This window comes from Pseudopipra pipra, chromosome 10 (assembly GCF_036250125.1).
Source record: "Pseudopipra pipra isolate bDixPip1 chromosome 10, bDixPip1.hap1, whole genome shotgun sequence".
Classification (NCBI taxonomy): Eukaryota; Metazoa; Chordata; class Aves; order Passeriformes; family Pipridae; genus Pseudopipra; species Pseudopipra pipra.
In genome coordinates, this window is record NC_087558.1 from 17,024,219 (window position 1) to 17,046,885 (window position 22,667).

A 22,667-nucleotide genomic window follows, 5' to 3' on the forward strand; every position below is an offset into this window, starting at 1 on the left:
AACTTTTCTCTTGCAACTTTTATATGCCATGAAAATAATTTTGAAAATAGTACCCTACCAAAATGTGGTTTATTAAAAATTTATAGAAATACTTGGATTCTTTTCAGCTGTCATTTGTTTGGGAACAAGTTCTTCTTCAGGCACTTTCTAAGGAAGCTCTCTCCTAAGGCAATACTCTGCAAGCTACATATCTGTATTCCTTGGAAGCTCTAACAAAAGCACACAACCCACAAAACAAAAGACCAAAAATCCATTTTGGATGCGCCCAGCTCCATAACCTAGGAAATGAAATTTCACTTGGTTGGAAAATCCTTGGAGTCAGAAAATTACTTTCTGCTGCAACTCCATGAGTTAATATAAAAAGGAGAAATTCAAAACACAACAGAATGATTTTTCCAATGAAGCAGTGATGTCTGCTTTCTTCATGGCTGGTGATTTTCTGTTCTCTTCTCAAGACCCTAATTCTTTTCTTGCACATTGAGCAATACAGGAGGATCAGTTCATTCCTGTTCTTTAACTTCTGTAGCTGTTAAAGATTCACATGGAAAACTAGATACAGAAGAAACATTAGATTGTTCTGTACTTGTAAGAGCTAAGTACTGCGCTAGTCAGTTATTCAAAGTTTGCCATTTACCTCTTTTTGAAAAAAAAAAACAAAACCCTGAGATTTGAATTTTATACTTTGTATTTAAACCCACAGACATCCTTACATGATACTCTCATGTAAGGATGCAAGTTCTAGTCACACCGGTTTATTAATCAACCCCCTGATGTACCTTTAATTTCTGTATGTATCTAATTTCTGTATGTATCTACAGGCTTGGAATCCATATTTGATAGAGACAACAATCTTCCCTTGAGCCCTATCTCAAAAACTTTTTGTTGCTACAAGGGACATGAGAAGATTTGAGAGAGCCAAGCATGGAGAAAATGCCAGAAGCAACTCACAGGCAGGAGATGCCAACAGCTCCCCAGGGGACCTGTGCCAAATGGAAGTGGCCTGGCTGCACAGGACTGTCAGTCGGAGCAGCCACTTCCTCTCCCGGATATCCCCCTGGCCAGGAACTAGGACTATCCAACAGGAATTTCCACTCTGATGATACAGTCCAGAAAAAGAACCACATTCAAACCGCTTTGATTTGCCAGTGGCTCAAAACTCCCCACACTGCTGCCCATGCTACTGCAAACAGTGAAAGATGTACTACCGGATATCTGTAGTAGGTAGAGACCCCACTTGTGCCCAACAGGGACAAAATCTCATGTTGTTTTGGGTTCTCTGACCTTCCAGTCTGCAGATGAACTTAATGAGTAACAACACAGTCAGCCTGGAGTTTCCTCAATGAACGTGAATGACTACTGGTTAACAGTAAAAATTAATGTTAAGGATATCTTACCACAACCTTCAAGTAGTAACACTTCATGAGAAAATGATCAAACAACCCCAGTTTAGGAATCATAAATAAAATTCAGAGACACTTCATGTGACAAAGACCTTCAAAAATCAAACCTCTTCCATGAACTTCTAGGTCACTTACCTACTTTAATGTATGCAAAAAGACACTGCAACGAAAATCCGAACTGTTTGTTTTTCCTAGTTGGTAACCCCAGTAGGGTACAAGGTTGAATAACAGTCTGTATCAATATAACATGACATCTGCCTTTCAGGGACCTTTGCTACGAGATGTCTGTAACACAGCTCTGCCTGTGACTGCATAGAGAGACTTTCTAATACAAAGAGCTGTGCAAAGAGATGGAGAGCCCAAATTATTACTAGATTTGAACTGTTTCAGTTATCAACAAAAAGGCTCTTATATTTTTTTCTGAGCATTGAGCTATCAAAAATAGCAATGTACTTTTTCATGTAACAGAGACATACAGTTATATCTGATTTTTTTCTTTATACCAAAACCATTCACTTTTTTAAGCTACTACTTGTCTGGGAAAGGAAGGCTATGAACAAAGTTTCAAAATTCTTTGGATATGCACACAAATCTCTTTTCCACCAATACAGGATGCTGTCTAGATTGCAGCTTATTCTTTTCAGCAAAACAAAGAGAAAGAAAAAAAGACAAGAATATGTTTTTTAAAAGTCAGAATTGGGCCCTGCAAATACCCTAACAACTTAGTGCATCATTCAATAGAGTTAATTTACTGTGTAATTCAGCTGCTCCTGGAAATGCTGTGATTACATTAGTGTAAACCTTCTCTGTGTGTGCCCCACTGACACTACTTGAACATCACCCTTTGAAATGTCACCCACTCATGTAGTCAGCCCTTGTTACAGTGGCAATGCTCTGGCTGAGTGCAGAGCTAAGGATTTATCCACTTCAGTTTATTTAACAGAGACGCATTTGTACTTGTTGCCTGATAAAAATGATTTGTGCATTCTTAGTTTTATTATCAGCTGAATCAAAGCACAGCATTTCCCTGCAACCAGCTGGAAACTATGGAAATATTTAGACTAAATAAAGATTTGGTTTATGGTCTTGTTCTTCATAAGGTGTAGAAAATCAGTTTTCAGCTGGCTGTCTAGACTTTGTAAATTTACATTCCACTATCCTTTCTTGGGGATTTTCAGTTCACAGTTTATCTGAAAACTAATATTTCCTAAAAATGAAAAGCAGATTGAATCAGTTTATAATGTTGTGTAACCCATCACAGAGCCTGAATCATTATTATTTGGTGATCACTATCAGTAACATTGATACACAGACAGTAAAACAACATGTCAATTTTTTATATAGTTTTCTGTAATATTTCTTTCCTGCTTGCTAGTGAATACATAAAAAAAATGAAAAAAAATTATTACCTCACTTTGACTCAAATATTTTGGGGACGACTTTATAATAATTTCAGCTTCCTTAATAAATGTCAATGGGAATAATATTCAAATTCAATAAAAAAAAAAATAAATCACTTTGCTAGTTCTTGCTTGACTGAAAGAGCACCTCAATTCTGATGCGCCCAGGACAGCTCCAGAAATGCAGAGAGCTCCCCTCCCAGGTCTCAGCCCATTACTGATGCATTTGCTGACTGTCCCATCCATCACTTGGATGATTTTATACTGTCAATAACTACCTGCTGCAAATGTACCTCCATGGAGCAAGCTCAGTGGCACAAATTATGGTGTCTCATAGCAGCATATTCACTGCTCCACCTTTTTGCTCCTACAGCCTGACACACAAGACATGGACAGAAGGCAGAGCACAAGTGTAGCTGATGGCTATAGTTACCTATAGGGTGGTGACCTTATCATGGACTGAAAAACAAACCAGTAGAGTTTCAGTGCAGTGACCTTTTATAACAGCTACAGCAGGATTTAAATGGCCAATTTATTCACATTGATCCATACTGAAAACACAAACTCTTACCAGTCAGATATATACATGTACACATAGACACAGTGCTGAAAGGTAACAGTAGCTGCTGCACAGCTCTTTTCTCATTTTTCATTTCAGAAGCACAGAAACACAGATGGGATCTAGGTTACCTAGTGCTGTTATAAGCCTTAATTTGGAGTTAGGAACTACCAAAGCTCAGTATTATGCTGGGAGCTCACTGAATTATATGATGGCCACCGGCAAATCTTTTCACAGTCAAGTGCTATATTTTGAAAGCTGAGATTATTATGGAAAGCATCTTTATTGTTCAATACTTCTTCCACCAAAATGGTACATAAAAATGTAAATTTCAAGAAATAATTCACTTCTTTAAATATTTATGGACACAGTTGGTTAAACTACCATAAAGGCATTCAAATGTTTCAAGCACTTCCAGCTGTCATTGTATTTCATTTTTCAAGGATATGCTTTTTTCTTATTTATTTCACCTGAATCTCAGGCTTTTCCATTTAAAGAATAAGATGGTGGCTAAAATCTCCGATGGAGTACATATTTTACAAATAATTGGCATGTAAAATTTCCTCTCTATGACATGTCCTCGAATTGCTGCATACTAGGCAAGGCTGGCACGTGAGCTGTGGTACCAGAAAACTTGGAAATGCTGAAGAAAGTGAGAAACAAACTGAGCCAGTTGTAACTTGGACCAAAGAAAACTGTAATTACAACTATAGAAAACATCTTACCTAAAAAGCTATCATTCAAATGAGTGTAAATCTGTGGCCAGTCTGCCACTGATCTTAAACACAAATTAATTTCAGGTCCAGGTGGCTTCTTAGTGCAATGCTAAGTGATAAATTTCAGAACCTTTATCACTGCTTGGGGTTTTGGAGGAAGAAAGAAAAGCAATTGTCTTAAGGAACTTAAATTGAGGGTTGCTCTCTGCCATCTCTCTCAGCTGTGAGCTGAAATGTATAAGGTAATCCATACATTAATAATTTATTCCTTTTTTTTCCTGCGTGTTTGTTACAAACCTAAATAAATAATACATCACTCTAAGCAGAACTTGCATATTGGGGGAATTAAACAGTACTACTCACAGGGTCTAAAATTCAGCATATACATACAGGTGTAAAGCAAAGTAAGTAATTTTGGGTGGAGTTTAGATGAGTCAGAACTCCTGATCTCCTCCAGCCTCGACATGTCAGACCTCACCTCATCCAGCCACAATGGACCTGGCTGAAGGAGCAGGAGCACAGAGAATCCCCAAGGGCACACGTGGCCATCAGGAGGGGTGGAGATGTAGGATTAGCCTGCAGCCAGCATGTGTGATCATCAGAGCTCCCTGAGTCATGTCCCAGGCTGCAGTGCCTACCCTTGTACCTGGGGCAGGGCTGCTGAGCTGTGAGCTGTGTCTAACCTGGGGTCCTGACCAGGGGAATGGCTGGGCACAGCTCCACAAGTGTCCCTTCTGACACTGCCAGCATGACAGTAGCCTGCACCCGTCTGACTGACCACTGCCACAGACACTGGACATAGAGCAATACTCAGCCCTTGAGAGAATCCCAGTTTCTTCTTTCTGCACACCTGGGCTTTTTATTTACCTTTATTGCACAGTTAAAAATTAGAGCTGTCTTTGAATGGATTTCTTGATGTGTGGTGCTTTGTCTGATCTGCACAGCTGTAAATTTATCCTAACCTCTCCCAAAGAAAAATAATCGGCTATTAATGCTGCATGCAAGAAACATGGATAATGTTCCCTGCTTAAGCCATTAGAAAAAAAAAAAAGAGTATATTACACTGTCAGTGAAACTCATATCCTGATCTTTATTAACTATGGTGGTTTGTCTATTCTGACTTCATCCGCTTGCTAATTAAGCAGAAGTTTGCTTTGCATATCAATTTTTAATACCCCTTTTTTACAGTTAAGTGAGAGTTGCAGCAGCCAGCTTGTTCAATTAAAAGCAGCTCTGACCTAGTTCCATGCAAAATCAATATAAAGCCTGTAAGAGTCTCACAAACCATCTAACATTTAAGAAGACACGGCTGAAATGCTTCTCGGCGTTCACGGAGCACATGTTTCTGTGAGCAGTGTAGGGTTTGTTTTGTTTTATCCAGCAGAGATCACATCTGTCTGCTGCAGACAGCAAAGGGAGGGGAAGAAGGATTGCTGAAGAAATGCATTTAGGTGATTTTCTGTGGCTTTCTCAAACCTGCTAAGTGTGCAATCTTGGCTAGGAAAACAAGACAGGAAAAGAAAATGCCACAATGCAATTAACCAAAGACTAATGAAAGAAAGGATAGATTTATACCAAAAGATCAATCAAGGCTTTGGAATAAAAATATTCAATGAAAGTTCTGTTACAATCTGGTTGAAAAAACAGAAGAGAATTCTTTACGTTTCAAAAGACTCCAGCTGGCACCATTAGTCACTTAAAGATGAAGTTTTAAAAATTCTGCATGGTAAGACATACATTCAACATTGTTTGATGTCCTATTGTAAGAGGAAAAATTCTCTTTTATACTGATTGAAATAAGGGAAAACATAGTTTTAGTATTGTTTAAAAAGAGCTATTTTCCGTCCCTGGAAGTGTTCAGAGAATGTGTGGATGTCACTTGAGGACATGGTTTAATGGTGAAAATGGTGGCAGTGCTGGGTTGACAGTTGGACTTGAGGATCTTAGAGGTCTTTTCCAATCCTAACAATTCTAAGTTTCTGTGACTGATCCAAGATGATCAAATACATTTTACAAACATATTACAGAAGTGATGGCAATATAATACATCCTGTTTCCAATGGGGCCATCATTATTCCTTAATGATTTCTTCTAATATGATTCTTGATCTTTCAAGTGTGCCTATTCTGCTGCAAATCACCCCACAGCCTCATCATCTGACTGAAAAATCCACATCTGGAAGATATGTACTGTACAGATGTGCTACTAAAATGAATAAAAGCGATGTCCTGGGACACTCAAAATTAAATCAAACATTAACCAAACATTAAAATTTTGACAAGGATGGCACTCTATTGGCACTCTACAAACAAGTTTTCTATTTAACTCAGACCAGTCACCATTACATAATTAAGCAGAATACTTTATTCTCTGCTTTCACTGCACTTTTTATTTTATTTTCCTTCAGAGCTGGGAATCCTAGAAATTGGTAACTTGCACTTAGAAGAACCTCATCACAAGCCGGTGTCCTCCAGTGCCTGTTTGGGCAAAAGCCTAATTACAGGAAGTAAAAGGGAATTCTGCCATTGACTTCAACAGAGGAAGGGTTTTCCTTCCAGCAGTTATTACTAGAGGCTAGCCAGCCATGCTGATTCACATGAATGTACAGCACAGCTGATCCTGGTGAGCTGAAAACATTTCTTACCTAGTTTGTACATCCAGATCTCCTGCTGATTATCCAGGCTGCCCTTTCAGTCAAGCACCTAAATTTGTGCACATATATTTCAGATCCATAGGTGGGTGAGAACATGGTCTGTGACTGTCTGAAGCAAATAGGATTTAAGTAGGATAAGAAGGAAGAGGACTAGTTTGAAAAGTCTGAATGTGGCAGTCTTGTGAAACTTTGGTATCTCTGACATGAGCCTTGGACTACTTAGCAACACGTGTATGCACACAAGAACATACTGCCACCCTAAACTCCACACTGATCGAAGAAAACAGTGTTAGATAAACCATGCAATGAAACTGGAAGTCAGTGACTGCAAAAAGTTGCCCAACTGTTACTAGGCATTCAATCTGAAGAAAAGATGGTGCCCATTCTTTCTTAAAGGCTTTACGTCTCAGCCCTGTCCACTGCATGTTCATTCTGTTATTCAGGTTCTTAAAATACACCCTTCATGTTTGGCTGAGGACATGATGGTTTGATAGGTCCTGCACATGTCCTAGCACGGTATGGCAAGAAATGAGAGGGTAAGAATGAGCCGAAAGAGCTAAAGTATATAGACACTTCAAGAAAAATGTTCTCGTGGAAAGTTCATGACCTTATGTTTCAAAGCTTCAGTTCAGAAACATCCATCTTTCATAGTAGTCCTGACTATATTAAACTTGTCAACATTTTTTTGTCAAGTTTTCTGCGGAAAAACAGCCCTTGAACTATTTCAGCAGTTTGAACATATGGTTTTTCTGCTGTTTGACCACTTTCATTTCTTCTAAATTGTATGTCTTCCTCCAGATTCAGTAGTAAATGTTAGAAAATTCAAAGATAGTTGTGAAAACTGGAGACAGAAACCCTCACTTTCATATGTTCACATAAAAAAATCAATTACAAAGTTGGTGTGAAAATGAATTCTTTCCTGACTATTTTATCTATTTTTTAACTACTTTTTTTTTTTAAAAAAAATGTATTAATGCATTTCTCTTTATTGGCTTCATTAATGAATTAGAAAATTTGCCTTTCATTATTGGAACACACATCCCATTTGTACAGCTCCCCTTCTACCACAACACATTACCTGTAAAAGAGAATCCTGACGTTGTCTCAACACTGGCCTCAGCTGAATTCTGCTCTCTGTTTTACAGAGCCAGACACAAGCACACGAACTTTTCTGTGCAGCCTCTGTGCCAAGCCTGGCTGGGTCAGAGTCCCAGGCACTTTTTACTCTGTGAGTTAAAGCTCAGGGTTCCTTCCAGTCACAGAATAAAATCTCTATGTCATTCTGGCTTTCTATGCCTTTTAACAAGTTAATTATTTTAGGCCCTCCCCACTTTCTAATTAGAGGTCTCATTTTGTGAACTGGTTTTACTCTTGCTAGCAAAGCAACTGTGAAGCTATGCCAGCACAGACTTCCGATCCTGAGGAAATAAGCAGAATTGCAGATGGCCTTGTACAGCTCTGGCTGATGCCTGTGCTTGTAAGGCCTTACTATTACTGCCTTCACAAGTGAGCAGAGCAGCTTGTGTGGCTGGCACAAGGGTCTCTGTATGTGTTACAGTACACACAAACTACATACAAATTACACAAATACTGCCAGAGCAGTAAAATAGCTATAGATTTCCTGAAGGGAGGTACTTTTTGAATCACGAATTCAAAGACAAAAATAAAGTAATTGCTATCTCCAGTAAAATTAAACACACAGCTTCTTTCTTTCAGATGAGTAGTTACAAGAACAATAGTTCTCCTTACTCATTCTTAAATGCCAGATAAAGTGCTAATTGCATGTTACTGTTTTAACAATAAAATAATTATTAGGGATGGATAATTCTGTTCAGAGGAGTAAAAGGAATGTGAACCTTCACATCAAATCGAATGTAAAGGAACCTAATTTTTTAATATGCATGATTATCCTGACAATTATTTCCTCAACATTCCTGTACTTTTCACCTTATCTATACCTTGCACGTTTGTACACCCCAGTAATTTCATGGTTTGATGTTTGAATCATTTACATGTATAACCCAAATAAAGCTATTTTTAACTCTTTGATTTTCTTGTTACTGATGAAGTCCTGGAAGGTTTAGAGAAACTTAAGGAGAAACATATCCACCTTTTCTCCGTTAAGAGTCTAAGACTGGTCTAAGACTCTTTTTCAGAATATTATCTCTTCTTCCAGGCAACTAGCGAAAGAAAAAGAGGAAATGGCCTCAAGCTACACCAGGGAAGGTTCAGGTTGCACATCAGGAATAATTTCTTCATTGAAAGAGTTGTCAAGAACTTGAACAGACTGCCCAGGGAAGTGATGGAACCATCATTCCTGAAAGGGTTCAAGAAATGACTGGACATGACACTTAGTGCTGGTTTGGTCAAAACTTAGTGCTGTTTGGTCAAAGGTTGAACTCAATGATCCTAAAGGTCTTTTCCAACCTTAATGATTCTATTGGCAGATTAGAAAATGCACTGACAAAAATGTGGAGCATATCATGTGCTCATTCAGTCACTCTGTATTATTCACTGCTACATTCAAGAAACCTAAGTGCAGAGTGGTTCTGCAAGGAACAGCAGCCTAAGACAAGGAGAGGATCCCTCTTGCCATAATTTATAATTGGATCCCTTAATGTATATCTTATCTCATACTTCAAGGACTTTTGGATTGGGTTTTTAATGATGGGGTTTAAAAATTGAGCTTGCTCAGCCAGGAATCAAATCAGTCATGCCAGACAAAGTATGTTCTTTAAAAACGGAAATATCGACTACTTAGCCCAAGAAATTGCCAGTGTTTGTTACGTGGATCAGTAAGATAAAGGCATTTTAAGAAATATCAAGAGGAGAAATAGCATTCAGAAATATTGGAGGTTTTTGGAATGGAAGGAAGAAGCCTTGTTCTTTCCTTTATTCCCCTCAAAGAACTCAAGAGGTTCTACAGCTATAGCTGTGTCACTGTAAGTGCAGATAAGGCATTAATTAAACTCCATCTCTTGTAAAGATGCAATGACAGCAGCTCAAGAGACCATTGAATCAGGTTTTAGATCATAAGATTGCAAAACTGTTTCATTTAACAGTGATCTCAAGCAGCTCCTCTAGATATGATGTAGCTATTCCAGTTCCCAGAGAAAAAAACTGTGAGTTTTGTTTGCAAAATTTTTTTTTTCCTCTCATTAATAATTTTGGGGAAATTGTTTTGTTCTGCTGTGTTTGAAACCTGCACCATCCTAAAGTTCACAGTCCTTATTTTGGATGATGAGGTCTGTGGGATTTTGATTAATTTTCTTAAACAACACTGTGATCTCCTTCCCTGTGATTCAGTTTAAGCAAAGAAACTTAAGTACTATCTCTATATACCTATCCGTGGAACATGTCAAATGGGGTTCAAAGTGCTGTATGAACATGGAGCTTCTTAAAAACAAACAAAGGCCTTTCTACCAATAATCTCTGGTTTTACTTTCAAGACTTAACAAACGAAAATTCACTTGAATCCTAATGCAAAGAAAATCTGACTCTTAATTAAGAAAAAGATGCATTCCAGGGTACAGTATTCGGTTATAAAGACAAGTTCTAAAAGACTGAGCAGCTTGTCCTCTCAAACCACTGGCACTGCCATCCTGGCCGTGCTTCATCCAGGGCATCTGCACCAACTTCCTGAGTGGAAGCTACATAAATAACCCTGCACCATTCTATTAAATCAAAGTAATTCCATTCCTATCCTCTTTTTTTATCCCCATATTTCTTTCACAACAGGAGGATTTGATACCCTACACTGACACCACCTCCCCTAAAAAAAAAACATAGTGGGAAAATTTAAGAAATTGTATTTAGCAGGGTTTTTTTGAAGTTAATATATGCTTATGGCAAACATCACCACATTAAGCATTTCTTACCATTAAGGCTGAGCACCCATAAATTGGTCATAAATTGTATGGTCCTGTTTGAAACAAAAAGGCAATAAACTCTCTGATTCACTGTCCTGCTGTATCACTACACCATTTTGAATACAAGCTGTTCTAGTCACAAAGGATGCATTTATTTTCTTGAAGCCAGAGACACAGATGGTATAAACTGGAGTACCTCTCACGATTTCAAATAAAAAGCAGTGATTTATAAGTGCTGAGGATTTGGTCTAAAGGTCAAGATATTTCTCTGGTTTAGAAAGCTCTGTTCAGGGGAGGGGGAAAAATCAATGGCACTTAAAACTGAGAACCTATTATCATTATCCACGTCCTTAAGTGCAGCACATGCCACTTTGCTTATTCACAACACAGTGAAGTAGGTTCCAGTAAGTGAATTTAAGGCATTTTTCCCCCTCTATTTTTAACAACTCTCAGACATCTCACATCTTACTGTACATTAAACATAAAGAGAAAATGTCTATTTCAGTTCTTTACCTGAAATCAACTTTTTCTTGAAATATAACAAAGAGAGAATAGCTTTACCTCTATTAATTTTTCTTTTTTACCCCTTACAATTTTATTTCTTCTTCAGAAAAAGAATACATATTACAGTCAAGTAGTATAAACAGAAGGAATAAATAAATCTGTATACATCAATCAGAAACAGCAGCTGTTTCCAGAAAAACCTGAGCAATTATTTATGAAATTATGTCTTCTTCAATGCTTCTGTATATTGTCACAATCCCGGGAGGACCTGATTTCCTGATAAGCCTAAATTGCTGAATTAGGAGAGGAGACGATGTCACGGTACCAATTAGTAAAAGTATTTTGTATAATCTCAAAAAGCTTGTTTTCTATTTTAATAACTGCATCTAACAAAAACATTCCTTCATCTTAAAAATGGAGGGAACATCCCACCATCAGTGGGATATGACTAAAAGCCTTTAAAATACACATGCTGGCTTTTCTGTGAAAGCAGCAAGACAACCATCAACATAGCATGCATTTTAGTCAAGGAACAGGTGCCTATTGATTTATCCATTGAAAACAAGTTCTCAAACCTGGAATTATCCTTGGTGTTGAGAAAGAATGGAATTACTGGTGTGCAATGCAAAATGGGGCAGCAGTGGTGTAGCTACAGCACAGAATTAGCACCTAGGGATGTGCAAGCTGCATGAATTTTGGATTCCATTGTATGCCTACCTTCTCATGTGCCACAGAGCTGCCATGAATGCTTTCCCACATTTCCTCCTGGTACTTTTGCTGCGTAACTCACTCCTTCTCACTTAGAGTAAACCTGGGTGAAATGTTGATTTCATATTCAACATTTTGTGGACTTAGCTGAAAGACATTTCTGACAAATTATGATTTTTCTTTCCAGTTATTTCCTGTGATTGTTAATTGGGGAACATACATCAGATTCAAGAAGAGCCTCCAGCTGGCCAGGCTAGAGGATCCAAACCAAAACATTTAGTCCAGAGTGCACCTCCTCTCACTAGGGATCTGGTGAAGGACAATAGGAGACACGGCTGAAGCAGCAGTCAAGACCATTCAATGGCAAAATGAATGTCGTTTTCTACCCAAAAATGTGGCTCCTGAAGGATGCTGACATTTGGTCATCCCCATGTGTACATTTAAATTATGTTCAGTGCTGTCTTCACAAAATCACACGCTCCCTGACAGACGTGACCCTTAGTGAAGGACAGAGCTGTGGACCTAACTCATACCAGCAGCCCAGGCAGCTCACAGTCTTTGCAAGTGCAGGTGTCCACAGCTCTTGCCCTGTATATACGTTCACTGGTGAGCACCTGAATAAAGTACTTCTGATGTTGCAACTCCTTACTTGCTTATATCTTGATAGATAGTAGTTGATGGGCAATGACAGAGCCTTCTCTAGGTTTAGCTAAATGCAATTAACTGTGGCAAGATCATATCCTTGCAGTGGTGAAAGTGGGTAATTCTCTTCAATGCTGGTGTTCTCTTACCTTTTCCTCTGGCACTTTTCCCTACTCCCACTAAGTGTTTGCTTTCAGGCCTAATTTCAGGACTGTCAAATGAGATGTGACTGCTGTGATCATCTCATTTAATCCCGTGCATATCATGGCTCATCAGATTACAAAAGCTAACTTCTAGGGAAATGGCTGCTTCTCCTGTGTGGAGAAGTCAGTTCACCTCTGGCTCAAAGGTTCAGGAGTAACTTCAGTTATGCAGTATTATTTCTGAAAAGCTGGACTGGACTGAACAGCTTGCAATCAATTGCTACAATGCCTAAAAGGGATGGAGAATGGAGCTGACATCCCTTTAGACAAAAGCATGGAAAAAAAATTAACCTAGAGGTTAGAAATCATGTAGGCATTCAAATTTTAGTCTCTAATACTGACTCAGCTGTGCAGTAGTTGGGCAATGGTATGCAATGAAGTATCTGTAATGGTTTTTCTGGCCAGCCTAGTCTTGCAGGTAAACTCTTCCTCCTCAGAATACCAGAGGCTGAGCAGAAAAGCAAATGAGAAGGTAGGCATACAATGGAATCTAAAATTCATCCTCCTTAGGCCAGTATTTCTCATCTGAACTCTGTTAAAAACGCATAAACTGAAATCCTGCCCTGTCTGTGTCCCTCGTCCTGGGCTTAATGCACAAAGATAAAGGTTATGTGGGCCCACATGGAGTGCATTTTCACTTGATGCATTTCCCAAACTCTCTTTTCCAACATATTGTTCTACCTAACAAGAAATCAGAAGTTTCTTTAGGATCAAAGAATGTCCTGAGTTGGAAGGTACCTTAAAGCTCATCTAACTGCAACCTCCCTGCCATGGGCAGGGATGTCATTCACTAGATCAGGTTGCTCAGGGCCCCATCCAACCTGGCCTTGAACATTTTCAGGGGTGGGACATCCACAACTTCTATGGTATGGGCTTTCTCACTTCCTGGAAAGCAGCAGCATTAAACCAAACCAAACCACAAAAAAAAAAGTAGAATATCCCGCTCTAAGTCTCAGCCTCTTGAAATCAACCTGAGCTCCTTTGTAGCAAGTGAGCCACTTCAGCACCCCTCCCCTTCTCCCATTACTTGACAGGTTTAGATTCCTAATTCAGTGTGTACCAGCCAAGAACAGGAAATGTTAATAATTATGCCAATTTTCAATCACTTTAACTGCTTTTGCAAAGTAGCACGTCTACAAACTTCCTCCCTGTATGTGACTAGAAGCTGAAGAGTGAAACTCTGTAGACAAAAGCCAAAGCAGCTCCAAAGTCTTGCAGTGCAGCTTAGGGAAAAAACCCCACCAGCTGCTGTGTGTCGTGTGTCCTGATCTTGCACCTCAAGCACAGACACAGTCAGGGCACACAGCTGAGGTACCTATTCTGTTGTGCAGTTACGATGAATATTTGCAATACTTGCTAAAAACTGGCATGAAGTTCCCAGGAAATTATGAGGAAACTGAAGCCTTAAAAAAAGGAAACAACCGATACACAAAAAGAAAGGCTGGTCCTAACAAGGGTTTACAGGAGCATCTCACACAGAGAGCCTTGAAGCCACACACAGCCTTAAAGCCATTGCAGTGCAGATGCACAGCAGCTTCTCTTTAGGATGTGGGTAGCCTTAGGCACATGACTCCAGTGCTGTATTACCATGGAGTACAGTGTGTTTCTACGGTGCAGAAAAGACAGAAGCAGCAAATACAGCTGCAGAAAACCTCAAGACCATTCCCTCCCTCTCCCTCCATAGTTCCCTCTTTACTGAAGGACACAGGTAACACAGGCACTCAGTGCTCACAGTAACAACAAAGGGAATGTGTCATTCAACATAGCTGGATTGAGTGGTCGTACCTAAACATCTTCCAACCACATCAGAAAAGGACACCTGGCAGTGTTGTAACCCTTTAAATTGTTTCCTTCTAACCTTTGAGGACTGAAGCTATATTTCACAGGGGTCAGCCAAGTGTTAGGGCACACTACCAATGTTATCCCACACAAAGGCAAGAAGGGTTAAGGAACAGTCAGTGACAATTAATAGTATCTATCTTTTCCACTCTTTCACATTTTTCATGCCCTACACCTTTCTTCAGTTTTCTGTAGGACTCTCTCCATCTTTCTGCCTTTCTTTTTTTTTAACTTCTGATTTGGCCTTACAATTTACTTTTCTTTGTTCTTTTCTCCTCACTTTCATAATTGTGCTGTAATGCATATTTAAGATGCTAAGAGCACACGAGAGGATTTTTAGGAGAACACAGCACAATAAGTGAGCTGCTTATAAAACCCAGATACACACATCACAGCAGCAGCAGCCAGTGGATGCTGAGTGTGTTCAGCAACGTGTCTGGAGCTTCAGTGGAAGCTCATACCCTCAGAAAATGTGGTCCTTAGGTGACAGACTCCTTAGTATTAATGATTGATCCCAATTTCTCACTAATGCAGAAGAACTCTAAAGAAATAAAATGGAGGGGGGTAAAAAGGGAAAAATGGCAGAAGAATGAATAAAATAATACAGAAAAACTAAAAGGACAGCTTTGCTTGTATATTAGAGCTGTTGACTGGAAATAATCTTTGTACAGTCACACCACCTAAAAAAAAAAAAACCCACTCAAAAATGCTACAAAATTAAAAGCCAGCAAATACATTTGGAGCTTGGACTCAGATGCCAAACTTCTACAAAGTCAGTTGTACTAACAATAAAGAGGAGAGAATTATCTCTGTAATTGCTGCAATATTTTCCAAATGCACTCAGCTGAATACAAAATTTATTTTTGTGCTTTTTTTTAAATACTAGCATATGGTAGTGGGAGCTTCAGACGAGTCACAGAGGGTTGAGTTTTGGAGGATTCAATGAGAAAATTGCTTGAGATGTGGTCAGAATAATTTTATATTTTAGAGGCAAATATTCTTAATTTCCTAACATGACTTTATAATAGTAATATACCTTCTTTTTTGTGTGTGTGTTTATTATCCTCTAGATTCTGGAAATATTTCTGTATGCTGAGAGAAAATTACACTGACATGACAATTATAAAACCATGGCAGTCCCAGTTAGTCCTACTCTATGTATTTGCTCTCCCACTGCTTTAAAAACCTAACCCAGAATGGTGTAAATGCCTTAGGCTTCCAGTGTGATTTGCAAGAGCAAGGTTTCATTAACATATTGTATGAGTAGTCCAGCCTCCCCTGCTATCACTATGTATAATCATGACATGTAAATGTGACAGTCTGGTCAAATTCTATGTTCAAATCCCCCAATTTAGATTCTTTATGGTGGATCATTTCAAGACATAAAATGTTAGACCTATATGTCTTTTCTATAAATCTTAGAGTGTCTTCTACCTCTGTAATATCTGAAGACAAACCTGGTTCTTGCTCAGGGCAGTAATCCCACAGGATTAAGTCATACTGTAAATACCAGACAAATTACAATCGGATTAGGTGAGCAGTCTGTTCATTTACTCAACACAGCTGCACTCCAGAGTCTTTTCACCACTGGTGTCTATTTATAGCACAAATGTGTTTTTCTTAAAGTAAATGAACACAGTTTCCATTTCATATCTCTGTTGTCTTACGGTTTGTAACCAATAAGGAACACATTCTACTTCCTAAGGAGCAAACAGAATGTTCCTTGAGAGGCCAAGAAAGCTGCTCTTGGTACAGATCTGCAGGGCAAGATTTAGTCTAAATTTACTAGTGAAAAGTCTCTTGAAACGTTTGCATTCAATTTCAGTTAAATGAAATATAGAAAATATCTTTCTGGAGGTAGATATGAGACAGCAGCACAGATATGCTGAAATGTCCCAGGACTTCTTCATTGCAGGAATTTCTACAGTTTCCAAACCTGCTTACACTGGTGAGCATAAAACCTTCTTATAAAGCTCACTTGGTAGATCTGGTGTAGCATGGGGTTTACAGGGGCTTTCTGCTCACTTCTGAATAAGAAGCATGTTTAATAATGTTCAATATTACATGCCCTTCGCCAAAATTTCTCTAACGCTTCGCTGAAATTATTTAAAAATGTCACATCACATCCCTCACAATTACAAGAATCATCTTGCCTTTTAGACACAAACTTGCTCCCATCCAGCACACAAATCTGGCATTACTGAATTTTTACTACTGCAATCAATTAATGAAACCCATGGAGCTGAGATATTCATAAAACAGGATTAATGGTTGCAGGCATGAAAATATTAAAGCCAAATTAAGCAAACTGCTGTGCCAAGTAGTATTCTCAATATTTTGCTAAGTCCATTCTCACCTCCACCTTCTGATTTCAGAGTCATTATTCCTGAAGTCCACAGAGATAAATAAGAATAATACTGCTGAGGCTGGGGCAGCAGAGTCCATGAGTCAGGAGGAATGTGTTGTAGGCCAACCCACCCCATTACCTCCAAGCTCCCTGATACTTACACACTGGCATGTGCTCACTAAGCTGCAGAGGTGCAGGGTAAACAACCTCTGCCATGGAAACCCAGAGGGGGTGTTCTTTTGAGCCCCCTGAGCATGTCCCAAAGTGATGTGACCACATTGCAACGAGTAATGTAAGAGAGGGGCAGAAACACAACTTGAAAGGCAGTGTGGAATTCACTTCTCTTCAGTAGTGATGCAGCAGCCTGGAAACCAGAGTACCTTCCTTTATCAGGTATAAACTAGAGTAGCTTATCATATCATATTTAATATGTTACAGCTGCCAAATAGGCGTAATATAGTACCTACACAAACGTGAGATCAGCTGTTCTCCTAAGAGAGCTTTTCCTTTAGGCAGGTGACAAGATTTCAAAGTCATAAACTGATTTTACTGAAGCTGGAGGAGAAAGCGTCCTGAGCCCGCTTTGCACTCTGACAAGAGGTGCTAGGGTGACCTTCCCCTGTGGGACACTGTCTTGGCACCACTGAATAGGAAAGTTTTTGCAACAGAAATATGGGTGCCAGGTTCTGCATTCATGCACACGTGGGACTTCTGTTGATATCATTAGGAGTTTCCACATTTCACTAGCTCAGAAGTGAACATGTTGTAAACCTGAATGTATGTGGGGCAGTGATTTTATGATACAGCATATGACAAGTCAATATTGGCTTAAGGTTTTCCTGCACAATTTCCTCCTGTGCTTTTCTCTGTGTGTGGGTTTATAGGCTGTGTGTGTTATAGATCGTGTTGGTTTTCAGATCAATTCACAGCACAACCTCCCAACCAGTCCCACTAGCCCAGCTGAAAGAGATACCCTGTGTCACAGCACAGAAGGAGGCAGTGGGAAGGAGAGGAATGGTTTACAAAGAATCACAGAATCATTTAGGTTGGAAGAGACCTCCAAGATCATCGACTCCAGCCTTTGACCAAGGCTTAACCAAAGTTAAGCTAGTACCTCTGGTTGGTATCATACTTGCCGGGATCACTGGTCAAGTTAAGGGTGATCACCGGATCTTGGCAAAAAAAACCCCAAACAAGGACTGTTTGCTTATTTTGCTACAAGCTGCTTGGACAATGACTGTGTCCTAGCATCCATCAAGAAAGGAAGGATGTGCCATAGCAGGAAGATCCCAACTCACATGGAAACATTACATTTGTGGAAAATTAATGAAAATTGATTTCTTTTGCAAGACCAAGTCATGAACTGTACTTCTGTACTGCAGTATACATACTTAAAAAGCTTAAAAATATAACAAAATGAAGACCAAAGTGATTTTGACAATAATATTTTTTCTTTTTGTTACAAGAAACTTATATAAGGAATTCAGACTTCTGAGATATCTAATATATATAACATATTTAACATATCTAATGAAAGATACATTGTAAAAAGAAAAATGAGGAAAAATTACATCAAGGACTTACTTTCTGCAGGTTCCTTAGATCTTCTGCCACTGGAGGACTTCCTCAGGAGACTTCGTCCTGAGGTGAAGAGGCTGGTTAGTTCCTCCAGAGGACTGGTGGGTGTCCGAGAACGGGAACCACTCTGACAGGATGACCCGTAGGTACTGACAGAGGCATTTACCATCTTTCCTCCTTCTTGCAATGTGTTTCTGGCTGTAGAATGAGGCACTGATGGGGAGCTTCTTGAGAGACTTCCTGAATGTACAGAGTCATAAGGTGGAGGTCTTTTGAGGCTTAAGGGGGTGAGAGACCTACCCATACTGACAGGAGAAGGTGAGGCAGAGTGACTTTTAGGATAACCATGTGGAGATTGTGTTCTGTATAAGGTAGAAGGATGAGGAGGTGAGGAGGTGTGCCCAGGGGTGCTAGTTCCATGAGATACTGTCTGATCTTTCTCCAGTTTTTGATGGCCTGGTGTATGAGGTGGCAGTGAAGATGGAGAAGCTCCAGCTTGTTGTTTGATGTAAGACACATTTTCTAAAACGGGAAGCTTTGTGACCTCTAGTGGAGTTAGAGGAGACTCGTCAGAATTTGGGGAACACTGCACTGGTGCTGGTGGGAACACCAGCAGTGGAGGTCTGTGAGAAAGCAGATTTGGAAATGGTGGGGGTATATCACAAAGCAAGCCCTTGGGAGTAGATGGCACTGAAGACTTGGTGAAATCTAGGTCAGGCACTGTGGGAGTAGCACACTGAGAAGAACAAGTGTGATGGTCATATTCACATTGACATTTTGAATCTTGGCCTACATCATCAAATATAGGGTATTTCATCTCCTCATAGACGGCTTCGCTTTGGTCATCCTCATCTTTTTTGAAGTCTCTGAGAATATTCCCAACCATTTCAATATAAACAGGCTCTTCTTCCTCTGTGTCGGGAGCAGGACTGCTGACCTGCGATAAAGAGGCATCCCTAGTGAGTGTTGTCTTCATAGGGCCATGCTTTTTGATATATGTTTCATCAAAAGATGTGCTTAGCTGAGTGTTTGGATTTCGTTTCGGCTTAGGAGGTGGAATCTTCTTTGTGTATTCATCACTGTGAGGTCTTGGTTTGGCTGACACTGAAAACAGAACAAAATATAAACTAATCAGAAGCATGTAACACACTTTGTCAACCATAAGATTTCCATTACAGTGTCATAATTCTGGAATGAATTTCCTGGGACTAGCTTGTTGTTGGTTTTCTCTGGTATTACATCAGTAGAACATTATAAAAATAACCCTATATTCAAAACACTCCTAGAGTTCCCCCAGAATGCTCTGACACTCCAGTAGTTAGTGAGCACTTCCCTTCCTCCGAGACATCTGTTCTTTCTCAAACTCTTTGGGACAGGGGACTTTCCATTTTTAAATATTATGCTTTTCAAATATCACTGTGGGATTTTAAAGATCCAAAGAGTTGCTTAAGACATAACACTAAGTTTCAAAAAAAACTCCTTTTGGCTCCAAGAGAACAATTAAGATCCTGGACATTCATACTGGCATGACAGTGATGTAACTCTGAAGTGACACAGGGATGAAGCAAGACCTTTTTAATTATAGTAACTTCTTGCATAAAGCACAACAATTCTCTCAGCACTGACTGAGAAAGGAAATGCTCATACACAAACTGTAAAATCTACTGTTGAGATAATCCTAATTTATCTGGAATCTATCCCATTATTTACAAGATTTCACCGAAGTCAAGGAGGACCAAAGTATCTCAGATTCAGATCCTTTCCACACAGGTTATTTATAGGAACCTTGTCTTTGAAACTATAAATCAAAACATTGTGATGAAACTGATTTGAAATGAGAGGTCAAGGGTTTCTTAGAAATTATCCTTTATGAATTAAACAATAAAGAAATTTATGGAAATTGCATTTTGTTCACTTTGCATAAAGAGCTAATAAAACATCTCATTAAATGTTAGGGTTAATAAAATGTCTCATTAAATGTTTAGGTGAAGCTAGGTTTTATCCAAAGCAGATTCAACAAACTTATTCAGAAACAAAAGTTACCACATACATCAAACTTCGTTTCTATTCCTATACAGTGATTGACACCTCATTAATAAATTTCCCAGTTAAAAACCAAAACCAACAAACCAACCCCAAAAAACTCCTGTACTACAGGCCAGTTCTGAATGGCAGCTTTCCCACCTTTCCAAACTTTGTTGTTCCTTGCAATTCACTGCTCCAAATCTGCCACTGTGAACTCAGTGCTCAGAGACATTTCCAGACACCTTCTGCTGAACCATCAGCAAACAGCCAGCAAACGTCTGATGTTAAACCAAGCAGGCAGTACTCATGGAGTCAAAAATCCTCTCTTAGAAACAGCCTTAAACATATTATGAAGGCAAGCAGTGAGGCTCTGCTCTGCCAGCTCAAAGACAGTATTTTGAGGACAGTACCTGCGAGGACTCTGGCCCAGGGCTGGCAGACACCTGCATTAAAGCACCTTACTAAGGTGATTTGGTTGGTATCAGAGGAGGACTCAAACACAGTGTTATCACTTTGTCACAATTCTGCTTTGATCTGCTAAATAACCTCTGTTCAATTCCCAGAAGGCACAGCAGTACAGGCAGATGATAAACAAGTTTTGTTTAGGAATATGGAGCTGCGAATGTACATATATGCACATGTACACGTATGAAGTAACGAGACCACTCTTCATCAGCAGCATTTGTTTAAGCTTAACATACAACTAAGGTACAACAAAGCAAAAAGAAAAAGAAATCTTTCCAGAATTAAAAGAAACAAAATAACACTCGAAAAATTATATTATGCTTTCATGATGATTCTAATTAATGTGTTCCACTTTGCAGCAGGCTAGGGACGTGCAAAAGCTACCACAGATAAGAGTGTTTGGTAGCTTGATAATTTTTTTCACTGTGTGGATATATCCTAATGCATTTTAAATTTGTCTTTTTAATTAACCCAAATTAATTTTCTTGAATGTATTAGGCTAGACTTTTGGGAATGAGATGTAGGCTACCAGAATCTTTTGGGCTTTGCAGAAAATACTACTCCTGATGTATTTGACAATGCTAGCATATCTTTCTTGCCATGCTTGCAGCTAAATTACTATTTCCTTTTCGTTTACTCTGTTATTTGTAAATTATATTTGTATATATTCTATTGACATAAACTTGATCTCAATCCTCTCTCCACACCTCTGTTAATCTGATTTACAGCCCTGTCAAAAGCAATCTTATTCAGATTGCTGTCATTAAAATGAAGAGAGTCAATGACTGGCACAAACTGTCTGATCATTTGTGAATGTGTTGCATATGACCTGAACTCTATTTTAGCTACATCTGAAAATTGTACACAGAGGCTTCTCCCAGTCTTCTGTTCCCTGTGCTTCATGCTCCTTAATGAATACCTGAGACAGAAACATTTCCTGATCCTCTGCTGTCCTCAAACCCCTGTTCCGTGTGCTGGTTTCTACATTTTCTGTGCCACGGGTGTCCCACTGAGAACATGCTCTGCCTTACAGCCACATCCCCACTCTTTCATCTCTTTATCTGCAGAGATGTTAAGGACGGACAAATAATCAAAACTTGGGATGCTCTTGTGTCAGTGGTCATTCAAGGATAGTGTTAGCTGATATTTTTATTGAAAAATAGCCAAAAGTGGTTACAAGTACTGTGTTTTCAAAAAAAATTGCTCGAAAAAGCATATTTTCCTCTTCCCTCCTTCCATTTTCACAGTTTTTTATCCAATTGATTAAGTTCTGCCACACGGTCTAAACCTGTCCTGAGGTGCTGTAGTTTGCATATACAACATTACAAATTACATTACATTACAAATGAGGAAATGAGAAATGTCAAGGAAAAATGATTGACATTCTGCCATCTAGTCTTGTATTTTTGCATGGGTTGAAACTAAGTACCAAGTGACACACAGAGCCTCATCTGTTGTTGCATGATATGCAGCATTAGCCTAAAATATCTTGGTGACATTATCAACAAAAAGGTCAAATGACCCAATCTTGCTGTCTGAGACAGAGTAAAACGTGACAAAGTGATTTACTTTCCATTTTGTTTCTAAAGCATTTTTCCTCTGCCATAGTTAATTTTATTAAACCATCTATTTCCAGGAGGTGGTGTGTTACTGAGGTCTTTTTCCTTCTGTGACAAATTGGACTTTTCAAATTACAATTTTGAACTAAATGTTATAAGTATTTTATAAACTTTAAAAGGTAAAAAAGTATCTACCTCCC

At 39.1% G+C, this 22,667-nt stretch overlaps 1 protein-coding gene across 5 annotated transcripts in view; it reads right to left on the reverse strand.

Annotated features, from left to right (window-relative positions):
• NYAP2 (neuronal tyrosine-phosphorylated phosphoinositide-3-kinase adaptor 2) overlaps window positions 1–22,667 on the reverse strand; it is a 135,337-nt gene that overhangs the window by 36,197 nt on the left and 76,473 nt on the right. For all 5 annotated transcript variants that reach the window (XM_064666504.1, XM_064666507.1, XM_064666505.1 and 2 more), the window contains one exon: window positions 18,425–19,522. In XM_064666504.1, coding sequence (XP_064522574.1) covers window positions 18,425–19,522 — 1,098 coding nt within the window. The remainder of the gene's footprint in view (window positions 1–18,424; window positions 19,523–22,667) is intronic.